Here is a 12,530-nt window from a genome sequence, read left to right as displayed (position 1 = left end):
CGTAGTAGCTCACAAACAACTGTATACTTTGTCTGATAAATCACAGAAGAGCTTTATCATATCTACAAAAGAAGTGAATAGTGACTCTAATTTTTTATAAAAGAGTCATATTGGCGGATAGTTACAATTATATTTATATGCAAATATCAATTTTGTTTTTCATTCGTCTTTAGTTTCTCCATACACTGATAATTTTACGCAATAAATTACAAAGGGTGCTTACGTATCTTGGGAATGGTTTCGGGGTCGTTTAACTGATGTTTGAAATGTAAAAAATATTATTTTAAATTTCAATCTGACAGCCTTTTTCTGTACTTTAAGTCTGTATTGTGATCAAGAAATGGAATTTCTTGTGTAAATATCGGACGTAAAACTTTAGAATTGGTTTTAACATTTTTACCACTCTTCTTATTTTTAATTTTCCACTGTACGATAATCTTGCGACAATCTTAACCTCTTTGCTACGGAAACAACTTTGTACATTTTTTTTCTTCCGATCATTAATAGATAATTAATAGACTTTTTTTTTTTGTTTGTTTATCAACTATTTAAATAAACCCATGCTTCATCGTGGATCACAATGTATTTACATTTATCTTCCTCGGGGTTCTATAACGATTAGGATTAGCTCTACAACGATTAGAATTTCTGGTACTTCAGGATTACGGCGTCCACCTTAGTCAATCGCCAATTTCGTAAGTTAATCGTCAAGCTTGTAATATGATGCTGAGATTTTTAACCATCAATGGATGTTAATATCTGACTGTTTTGATTATGATGTTTTTCGCGCGATATCACCTATCCAATAATTCGTTTTTTTCCTTTAAAATGTTGAGCATTTTAGCTTATTATCAACTAGCAGCTACGCGGCCAGCCTTCGTCTGGCTTTTAAATGTACCAGAAAAATGTCAATAAATAGAACTTTCTTTAATATACTTATGTCATGGAACTTACGTTCTGCAGATAAAGTTGTCCTGCAGAACAACTTTATCAACAAATACAAACAACCACAACAAAAAGAAAAAACAGAAATTTCAATAGAAGTATATTATATATAAAAAATATTATAATGAAATGAGGAATATCCCTTAACACAAATATTAATTATCCTAATAAATAAATTAGCCAACTTCCTGTTGCAAAATCTTAAGAAATCAAATGGTATAAAGAAAGTCAAGAACTTTGTTTCCTAAAAACAATCATGCAAAACTTTTTATATAATTAAAATTATATATAATTAAAACATAATATAAAAAATTACAATGAAATAAGCAATAAATCTCGTATTTTCAAGTGACAACAGTCAGCAGCCCAGTATCCAAAACAATGAATAAAAAACTGTTGCCAAAACCACATTTCTGAAAGAATGAAACTATCACCAAAAAGTAATTACCAAACAAAATGGTGCTTTGTGGATTACATAATTCAAAATATACAAACCTCTTTACCATTAGCTAACAAAGAGAGCGAGAGAGGAAAGAAAAGGAAATATTTTCTGTTGTGCCTTGCGAGACATATGCGTGTCAGAATAAGAAGATTGCGTTGAGCGCGTTGCGTGTTCAAAAATCAAAAGAAAAATAAGCAGCATTTTAACTTATATTTTCTACAGTCAGTAATCCAGTATACAAAAGCATTGATTGAAAAACTGTTGCCAAAACCACATTTATAAAAGAATGAAACTCTTCAAAATTATGCGATTTTATCAAAAAAGATAAAAATTTTAAAAAATTTGATTCCAGTTTTGAGGAAATCGTTTCGAGGTGCACTGGCTCTTGTCTAGATGCACCTATGTACCAAATTTCGTAACCCTGGGTCTATTAGCTTACGCGCAGCACAAACGAAAGACACACATACACAAACAGACTCTTTCTTTTATTATACGTAGGAATTACAAAAGAAATAATAATTTTTTGTGATATTTTTAATGTGCCACATTTTTTATGTTGACGGTCACTTTTCACAGCATGATATCCTTCTGTCGTTAATTATTAAAATTTTTAAATGTTGCCGACTTTGAACTTTCCTTCATTTCGAAAATAAGAATTAGGTGCTTTGTGATATTTTTCGTTCTTTTGTATTCTTCATTTTTAGTTTTTCCTCTGAAATGTTGACTATATTTAACTTGACAGCAGATGAAAAAGAAGCAATGACATTTGTACAACAGCACGAAATTTTGTATATGAGCAAAAGTGTAAAAAGACCGTGAAATGAAATTATTTATAAGGAAGCTGTGGCTAAATGGCGAAACAAAATGCAAAGAGGAACGGCTTGTTAACACTTCGATTCATACTTTTTAGAATTTATAAGCCATGAAATGTCACGGTATGACGCAGTGGCTTAGCGAGGGGGGCAAGGGGGTGTATGATGCCCGCGAGTGGCGCCATTTGGTCTCCAAACAAGATTTTCATCATATCACTGTGTTTTTTTGGGGAAGGGGGGCGCCAAAAAGGTATTTTGCCCCGGACGACAGTTATGCTTGCTACGGCCCTCATGGATCTTATAAGAAATAGACTAACCCAAACGGGTTTTCTCCCTCGTCTGAGGCGTTGCCGGCTGTCACCTTGATCACATCCGGAGGAGTAGGGACGACTTGCAGAAATTTAACATTGGTTGCCTATCGCAGCGTGAATAATTGTTAATATAAAGCTGATTGTAGCGCCTCATTTCACAAATTAGAATTTCTGCATATTTTTACTTTTGAAATTGAGATTGATTTTTAAAAATTTAGCATATTTATCAAGCATAATTAACGTTCCAAATAATTATAAAGCTATTGCATGCTTTCAGGACTGGATATTTTTTTAGCTTTTCCTATGTTGTAAGGAAATTTGTAACTACTTTTTTAGAAAATAATATTTTAAATCTGAACTAATAGAAAATTTCAAACAAGCAATTTTGTCTTGCAATTTTTACGCTTTTTATTGGTGTAAATAAATTTTTTTTAGTATTTTTTAAATAAGTAAAAAATACTAGAATATTTAAAAACGAATTTTTGAAAGTTTTGTTTAAAATTCTAAATTGTGCTGCTTTTTTAAAATTATAGATGAGTATTATAGCACAATTTCTATAAAGGAATTTTATTTCAATTATATTTCATAATACATCATAGTGATAAACACTTTTGACTCCTTAAAAATTTTTATACATTTAATTCTAATATTAAAATTGTATTTAACCGTAAAAATTAATTTTGCTTCTATTTTATAGTGATTATTTTTTTAATTTATTTTTAGTTCTGGATAAGATTTTTTTTATTTACCGTTAATTTAATTTATTAGCCCAAAGGGGCGGAAGCCTAGAAAGGCTGTTAGTTTCGAAGCGACATTTTGCGCTGTTTTACTATAAATGTCCCTGTCTCCTTGCAAATTGTTGTTACCCAATATTATCGCCCTGTATTATATGTAAAGAAATTAAATAATGAAGAATCTGCATGAATACATGTATGTTTCTCGCACTGTGACAAAAACGACAGTATCTAGAGCCATCAAATTTTGAATAATGTAATCCTCCACCCGAACATGGGCATCTGGGCCGCCGAATTTCGAATTTGTTTTAATCTATTTCATATTTTGTAAAATTTTAACGAATTTTTGATTAACAAACTCAACGAGTTCAGAGCGAGCACTGTACGGAAAATAACAGATTTATCTCCAGTACGGAAATTCTAAAGATATGCTGTTTTCAAATGTATGTGGTTTACGGGCGAAGAACATGATATTCAATAAATATAGGTAACACACAAAACTTTTAAAAAAGAGTGCTTCTAGATTTTATTTTATCTTTTTTTTTTTTTTTTTTTCCTTTATTACGCTTAGAAAATTTTATTCTCCGAATTTTATGAATTATTGAAATAACTAATCCACTTTAATGTTAATAATTTAATGATCATATAATCAAATAAATATGATCGTTTTGCAATGTTATTATAGTTTGGAAAATCACTGCCTGAAAATGTCCATTAAATTTTTAAAAAAAAATTATCAGATCTTGTTTAATTTTACCTTATTTATTTCAAAGCATTGCGTACTATCCATTTTATTTAATTTTACTTTATTTTTACGCAAAATTAAGTTCATAAATTTTGTGCTTAGAGTTTTTACCGTTTTACCAAAGTAAAGATGTTTGTACAAGAATTACACGTGAAAAAAAAATGCGCGAAATACAGTAAAAAGTGCTTTAATGATATATATTAAATCCTATTTGGAAAAAACTGTGGCTTTCATATTCTCATCACTATACAACGTATCACATTTAATAATTAAAAAGAGTTATGTGATACAAACGCCATAGATTTCAGTGTTAAAGTAAACCAGATCGTCCCTACCTTTTTCTTGCCGACATGTCGGTGACGCGCGCCCCGCCCACTGGGTTAGTCTATCTCTTATAAGGTCCATGACGCCACTGGTATGACGTCACGACTTATCTATTATGGACCTTATAAGAAATAGACTAAACCAAATAGCTTTTCTCCCTCTTCTGACGCATTCCCGGCTGTCACCTTGATCACATCCGGAGGAGTAGGGACGACTTGCAGAAACTTACAATGGTTGGCTATTGCATAAGGTATAATTGTCAAGAAAAAGTTAATTGTAGCTCCTCATTTCCCAAATTGAAATTTTTAGATATTTTTATTTTTGAAACTGAGATTGATTTTTAAAAATTTAGCATATTTATCAAGCATAATTAAAGTTCCAAATAATTATAAAGCTGTTGCATGCTTTCAGGCCTGGCTATTTTTTTAGCTTTTCCTATGCTGTGAGGAAATTTTTAACTACTTCTTTTAGAAAATAATATTTTAAATCTGAACTAATAGAAAATTTTAAACAAGCAGTTTTCTCTTGCAATTTTTATGCTTTTTATTGGTGAAAATAAGTAACAAATACTAAAATACCTAAAAATGAATTTTTTAAAGTTTTTGCTTAAAATTTTAAGTTGTGCTGCTTTTTTAAGATTATAGGCGAATATTATAGCATATTTTATATAAAGGAGTTTTATTTCAATTATATTTCACAATACATCATAGTGATAAACACTTTTAACACCTTAATATAATTTTTATATTCTAATGTCAAAATTGTAAACTGTAATAATTGATTGTGCTTCAAAGTACATCATAGTGATAAACACTTTCAACACCTTGATAATTTTTATACATTTATTCTAATGTCAAAATTGTAAACTGTAATAATTGATTGTGCTAACATTTTATAGTGATTATTTTTTTAATTTAATTCTAATTCTGCATAAGATTCTTTTTATTTACTGTGAATTTAATTTATTAGCTCAAAGGGATGTTAGTCGAGAAAGGCTATTAGTTTCGAAACGGCATTTTGTCTGTTTCATTATAAATGTCCGTTTCATTTTGCAAATTGTTGCCACCAAATATCGCCTTGTGTTATATTTAAAGAAATTTAATAATCAATAATCTGCATGAATGCATGTATGTTTTTCGCATTGTGTAAAAACGACGGTATTTAGAGCCATCAAATTTTGAACAACGTAATCCTCCATCCGAACAGCCAAATTTCGAATTTGTTTTAATCCATTTCATATTTTGTAAAACTTTAATGAATTGTTGATTAAGAAATTCAACGAGTTCAAAGCGAGCAATAGCAACACTGTGCAGAAAATAACATTTTTATCTCCAGCGCGGAAATTCTAAAGATATGCTGTTTTCAAATATTTTATGATACTTTTGTTGAATTTAATTTTGTGTTGTTTACGTGCGAAGAACATGATATTCAATAAATAGAGGTAACAGACAAAGCGTTAAAAAACGCCCCTTTGGACCTAGCATAAAATCTGAGTGCTTCCAGATTTTATTTATTTATTTATTTATTTTCATTACAATGAAAAAAGTTTATGCTCCGAATTTTATCAATTATTAAAATAAATAATCATCATATGATGTTAATAATTAATAATCATATGATCAAATAAATGATCGTCTTGTAATGTTATAATAATTTTATAAACCACTGCCTGAAAATGCTCACAAAATTTAAATATATATATATATCAGATTTTGTTTAATTTTGCTTTATTTGTTTCAAAGCTTCATGTACTATCAATCTTATTTAATTTTACGTTATTTGTAGGCAAAATTAAGTTCATAAATTTTGTGCTTAGAGTTTTTACCGTTTTACCAAAGTAAAGATGTTTGTACACGAATTACGCGTGAAAAAAATGCGCGAAATACAGTAAAAAGTGCTTTAATGATATATATTAAATCCTATTTGGAAAAAACTGTGGCTTTCATAATCTCATCACTATACAACGTATCACATTTAATAATTAAAAAGAGTTATGTGATACACACGCCATAGGTTTCAGTGTTAAAGTAAAATAGATCGTCCCTACTCTTTCTTGCCGACATGTCGGTGACGCACGCCACACCCACTGGGTTAGTCTATCTCTTATAAGGTCCATGTTATCTATGAGTTGCCATAAGGGCACGTCTGGATATTTTTGTTTACTATCTAATCGTTATTGTCTACATGTTAGCTTTTCATCATGTATGTTTATAAGTCTCCCGTTCTAATTTTAATACTTAACATAAAAGATTTTCTACTTAATTTATAGAAAAATTACAAGGACTGTAAATAACTGTTTCAAATTTAATAAAAATCTAGGTACAGGAAAAGAATGCAAACTATGCCTAAAGACACTTTTCAGAGTCTGCGGAGGTGTATATTTGCTCTCAAAGTCATTTTAATTTCATTTAACAATATGTTTATAGTCGTAACTGTACGCTATACGAAGGCCATAGTCAATCATTACGTCACATTGCTGACACTTCCATGGTTACCCTTTTGTGACGTCAGGCTTACTCTGTCCAATCTTTGGGTTGTAGTATGTAAGACGAGGCAAAGTATTTGATTCTTTTATTGTAGCAATTCCCGAATTATGATCTTTCCGCCATTGGTCGACGCAGTGACATGTGAATAACTAAATAAATGTTATTCCACCAAAGGTAAATAAATATTATTGTAGGTTACATCCAAATAAATGTTACTAATTGTTAAATAAATGTTATTTAATACTTTCCCATATTATGGTTTTTAATCTTTTAAAAGTTGCCATAATAGTTTTAATGTTTGACAAACTAATTTTAAATGTCTATAAATTCCGCCAAAGCATATATGAAGTCCGCTTTAAAATTAAAGTCGCGATTTTTTTTTATGCCACTTAGTCGAGGAACCTTGCGAATTGGGATGTGAGGGTCTCAGTTACTGCACTAACTTCAATCATCGACCGACCGAACTCTTTCGCAATTGCGACAGCCGCACAGACCAAGCTGCGAAACACGATGTGGACCTATGGCATCAGGGAATCATACGGATGCCTACTATAGACATTCCAGTCTTGGATATTGCCAATTGTTTCCCAGATACATGGAAGACTATAGCTTGTGCTCTACAGATCAAACCCTGTCAATCGAAAGCTCATGTTAATATGATTTGCAGGTATGTCCATTCGCATATTAAATATCTATCTCATTATGTTTTAAGTTTGTCTTGTGAAAATTGTTTTTATTTTAACTGAAAAACATACTGTGTGCCACCCAACCGTCATAGTGGTTAGCGCTGCTAACTACCGTACCGAAGGGCCCGGATTCAAATCCCGGCAAACACAAGGATGTTTATTAATGTATAGTGTTTGTGCGACTTGAAAGCATTCTAAATATGCGGAGAGCTGAAAGGGTAGGGTGCGGTGGTAGGGGAAGAGGGATGGGAGAGTCTCAGACCCCCCCCCGGGATGTTCTCTTTCAAAATTCGGGCTGGAACTGAGCTAAAATCGAGTTGTCGCCTGTATGGTGCTCAAGACTCTTGCCAACGACAGGCGCATTTTTCTCTTTGCCACGATGAATGTTGTAGGCTTTCGCTGACCTTTGCCAAGCAAGTGAGATTGGTAACAGCAACAGCCTGTGTGATCCCTTTTCAATTTTTTTTCTATTAAGCATTTAGTTATAAAAGCGGTCAAAAATAAAATTAGTTTATTAAAAATGTATTATAGAAGAAAAAGACTGCGATAATAATGAAAAAATTTTTAGTTAATATTTTTTTTTTTATTTTTAATTAGTGAATTTCGATAATTTGCTTTATTTAGAGAAGAAAATAATGATATATATAAAATAATAATGATATACATAGGTTACACTGTTGCCCATAAGGTACTTCAGTTGGTCCTCAAGACACATGCACTTATCAGAAGTCAAGGACCTCTGCACGCGAATCCAAGCCTCAGAGTCCAGTGCCCTTTAGTTTAATGTATCAAGAAACTCAAGTTGCTACGAGTATTTCTGGATAACAGACTTTCCTGGCAGCCTCATATACCCTCTACTGAGCCTGAGAATTAATATACTTACCAGTGCCATGCCCTCTGCAACCTGAATGAGATAGGAAATCTCGGGAAAGATACTTAGGCTATGTTTATACAGTTAAATTTACAAATCATTCACAGCTACAATAGCATAAAAAACTTTACTTATCTGCATGCCGAGAATAAACCTGGGACGCTTTTACCTAGCTCGAAATCTTTCAGAACTGCAACATTGCAATTTTAAAAAATAGAAAAGCTTATTTTCTGAACGCAACAAACTGAAAAACTTCCCAGTTTATGCATCGGATTTCATTTCGTATCTCATCCACACACATACACCGTAGGGAAGGTGAAGAAGGAAGAATTAAATTAAAAGTATATGCTAAAAACTTCACTTTCGAAAGAGGTAGTCTTAAACCCATGACAGCTTTCGGTACGCCGCTTGCAAAATCCTTGGACCCAATGCCCCGCAGTTCATATTTTATGTAACCATGGTTACCACGGTCACGGTTAAGGAAAATTCTCGCCAAAACGTGAGAGGAACACTAACTACCTTATCATCCTCCGAAGAACGTATCCTAAGTTTCTCACATTTAACACTTAGATATCAAACGACTACTCAATCTTCTGCTTCCGAGAGGTTCGAGGCAGTGGCTATCCTCTTGTTATTTGTTACCATTAAATTCCCCGCTAGACAAATGAATTTGAGTACATTGATTCTTTAATGGGAGGAATAATAATCTCTAATACAAACGTCTCCTATAAAATGTTAATTTTTTATTGCCATATTAAGGCAACATTTTGATTCTTCATCGTATTTTTTTTTTTTTTTTTTCTTATTCCAGGACCGATTGTATTAAAATACTAAGTAACTGCGTAGATAGAAGCAGATTATTAGACACACAGAGTCCATCTAGCCTGTGTGATGTTCTTTCTCCTCCAGGAATTAATTCTCCCTGCATATCTCTGGAACCTTTCTTGGGTAAGTAAAACTGCAAAATTCTATGAATCTTTGAAAACAACGAAAATGTGCTTTGAGCATACAGTTGGTTTGATAGCATGTGGTTTCAGTTGATGCATGTTAAATTAGAAGTTGGGGAAGAATGAGTATAGTAGCTGATATCTCTATTTCAGCTTTACATATTTTCTTACCTCTGCAAATCCGCAATATGAAAGCATCAGGTTTTGACACTAACGTTTTACAAGAATGATGCAAGGGAAATGCTAGAATGCTCGACACTATAGCATAAAAATCGGGATTCCAGTTCATATATCTCTCTCATATTGTCATTAGTCTCTACTAAAATCGATGATGATTCAGATAAGCAAGTTACTAAGCGTGATGCTTTTCTTAATGCTCGAGAACACCCAACCATGAATGGACCACGGAATGAAAGACTCTAGTTTGTGCAGCAGTCCTGTAGTAGAAAATTTCGAATGAAGAGAACCAAAGGCGTACATAACTGCCAGTTATATACTGCAATCATGTAAGCCTTCTACACAAATCTGTGAAGTTAAGAGAGTGGCCATTCTGATTATTTTTTCTTAAATGTTATATTGTATTAAATATGACAATTGGTTGTTGCATTTTTAAGCTTTTCAGAAAGCTTAAAGAAAGCATAACTTTAATATTTTAATCAAAATCTTTTAAGATTACTATAATACTTGAATATTTATTTGAAACACATGAATTCAACGAAAGCACCCTTGTATGTTACCCTAGGAATTAATTTTATATTAAAATTTGATATTGAAAGAGAAAAGAGTAATTGTGAATGAGAAAATTTCAAAAAGTAGCAGATAGCTAGATAGGTATTGTAAACTAATTTTCTTCCTGTCATAAACTGATCAGAATTTATTAAATTTACTAATAAAGTAATTCCGAAAAGGGAACACAGCGAAACTGACCTAAATTGGTAAATACTATGAGCTTTAAATATTACTCATTAATCACTGATTAAATCAATCTTTATGGTTTAAGGGTAAGAAATTTGGTAACCCTTATTCTTCGTTATCTTTCTTCTCCGTAAGTGTGAAGAAAATAAAGCCTTTTAAAGTAACGGAAGGGGTGTTTTAACCCATTCCTCTTGAACATTTTTCCAAAGAATATTGTAGTTCGACGTTTGGATATTGTCCATAGAACAATCCGCTTTTTTGAAGTCCCAAACCGCAAAACTCCATGGGTGATACATCAGAAGATTAGTTAGGAATATGAGTGAAGGGTATAGCCTTGATACCCGATTTTGTTCCACCTTTTTCCAGGAAATTAGTAGCCGATTTTGAAGTGTGGCTGCTTGTTTTGTCTTGATGCCGTTCAACTGATTAATGGTACTATGAATAAATAGAAGTTATTTCTTATTTGAATATTGGTAAAAAAATGTGTTCCTGATAATATGGAGAGTGGATCTTAACATTTTCGCCACTCTCTTTATTTTTAATATGCCGTTATATGAAAAATCAGCTACAAACATTAATCTTTTTGAATTTTTTCCTTTAGATTCTTCAAACCATGTTTTGATATTTTCTTTTATGATAATAAATGGATCTATTTTTATTGATGTAATTTAAATACACCCAATATTCATCTACTGTGATAACATTTTTCCATTTTTATCCGAATAAATGTTTCTTATGAAAAATTCTGCAGCGCATTCTGGATTCGACGATATGTCGTGAAACAGACAATGCATGTTATGCTTTCTCGTCTTTTTTCACTTTGTTTATAGTTGATACTGAGCATTTTAATGAATTTACAGCTGTCCTTTAAGTTGGCGGATTTTCTTTTAAATTAAAGATCTTGCCTTTGCAACATTTGAAACATTTCCTTTTTCCTTGAATATGTATTTGGAACAATTCTTACACTTGAAGCCAAACTTAGAAGTTCTTTTCCCTTCCTTACTGACAGTATTACCCACTGTAGCTTTAGGGTTCAAAAAAACCATGGCTTTCACAGCACTTTTTATTAACTAGATAAGAATCATTTTCTTCGGAAAGACCACAAACATATCCTTTCATCCACTCCTTAAAAGCGTCATTTTGCATAGAAACAAATCTGTCAAGTAGTTTATACTTTCAAAGATATAGCTGAATTAAAAAATTTCGAAGCAGATGATATTTTATAGCAAAGTAAAATCGTCTAAAATATGTGCGAACAGCTTCTGAATACACATTACAGATTGGGTAAACCACGTAAACGTCCATGATGTCAGCCCTTTCGCCTAGAATCGAACTCACGTCGGAGATACAAGGGTCCATCGATTTTACCGCTCGGCCGCTGGTGGGCACAATTTTAACTGACCATTTATTGAAAACTCGAGTATCATTTTGAAATGTGCATAGACAAATTTCATCATTCACTATAATATCACTAGACTGTTTATCATTATACTACTATGTAATACTATTAGACTATTCATTTAATACCTTAATAGACTAATAAAGGTAGTTAGGAAGAAGTAAGAAAGTTTCTTGTCCTCTATTGCACACTTTCGTTGCTTGAACATATTTCAAATCTTGCGCAACAATATCATGTACAAAGGCCTGAAGCTATCTGACAGCAAATCATGAAAATTCTGGGTAACTGTTGAAATTATGCTATATATCCCCTGACAGTCAACCTGCACTGAATTTTAATGTTAGCATTTTTATGAAGACTTTCAACTATATGCTTATGTTTTAAGATGACAGGATTTTACTTCCAAATGTAGCGAAGTACCTTAATCTGCCAGTGTCTTGTTCATCGTATTCAGGCAGATTGAGCTATCCTACCTTTTTCACACTCCAGCTCTTTCTGGTCATGGACTGTGATCAACAGAATGCAGTGTCATGCATGAATACACCTTTTTATAGACTCATTAAATAATCTTGGAGGATGTGACGTATAAAAGTACGTGCCCTGTATTTGCTCGCAAGAATTAATGGAAATTTACATACACGTGAAAGTGACCATTTACACATAATCATTTTTCTGAAGTACCTTATCTACTTCTCTTAGCTAAAACGGAAAGGAACAATGGATATTTCCTTTTATTTCGATAATTTAGAGTTTAAATAAAATTAGTATTTTTATTACTACATAAAATGCATTAACATAATAAGTATTGTTTCAATGAAAGCCTGCAACACGAAAGGTTGGAATATTAAGTCCCCGTTAAATTTTACGTACTGACATTGAAATACTGATTGCGTCCATGAAGCGTTTATAATTT

At 32.1% G+C, this 12,530-nt stretch overlaps 1 protein-coding gene across 2 annotated transcripts in view; it reads left to right on the top strand.

The window, feature by feature from the left end:
- Nucleotides 1-12,530, top strand: part of LOC118182302 (reversion-inducing cysteine-rich protein with Kazal motifs-like) — a 211,043-nt gene that overhangs the window by 142,929 nt on the left and 55,584 nt on the right. The window contains exons 12-13 of one of the 2 annotated variants that reach the window (XM_035351638.2): nt 7,193-7,466; nt 9,168-9,304. The exons of the other annotated variant lie outside the window; for it this stretch is intronic. Coding sequence (XP_035207529.2) covers nt 7,193-7,466; nt 9,168-9,304 — 411 coding nt within the window. The remainder of the gene's footprint in view (nt 1-7,192; nt 7,467-9,167; nt 9,305-12,530) is intronic. 2 annotated transcript variants of the gene reach the window in all.

Source organism: Stegodyphus dumicola, chromosome 6 (genome assembly GCF_044657685.1).
Source record: "Stegodyphus dumicola isolate Sdum_Otavi_A_Nest chromosome 6, ASM4465768v1".
Classification (NCBI taxonomy): Eukaryota; Metazoa; Arthropoda; class Arachnida; order Araneae; family Eresidae; genus Stegodyphus; species Stegodyphus dumicola.
This window is presented reverse-complemented; position numbering and strand designations above follow the sequence as displayed.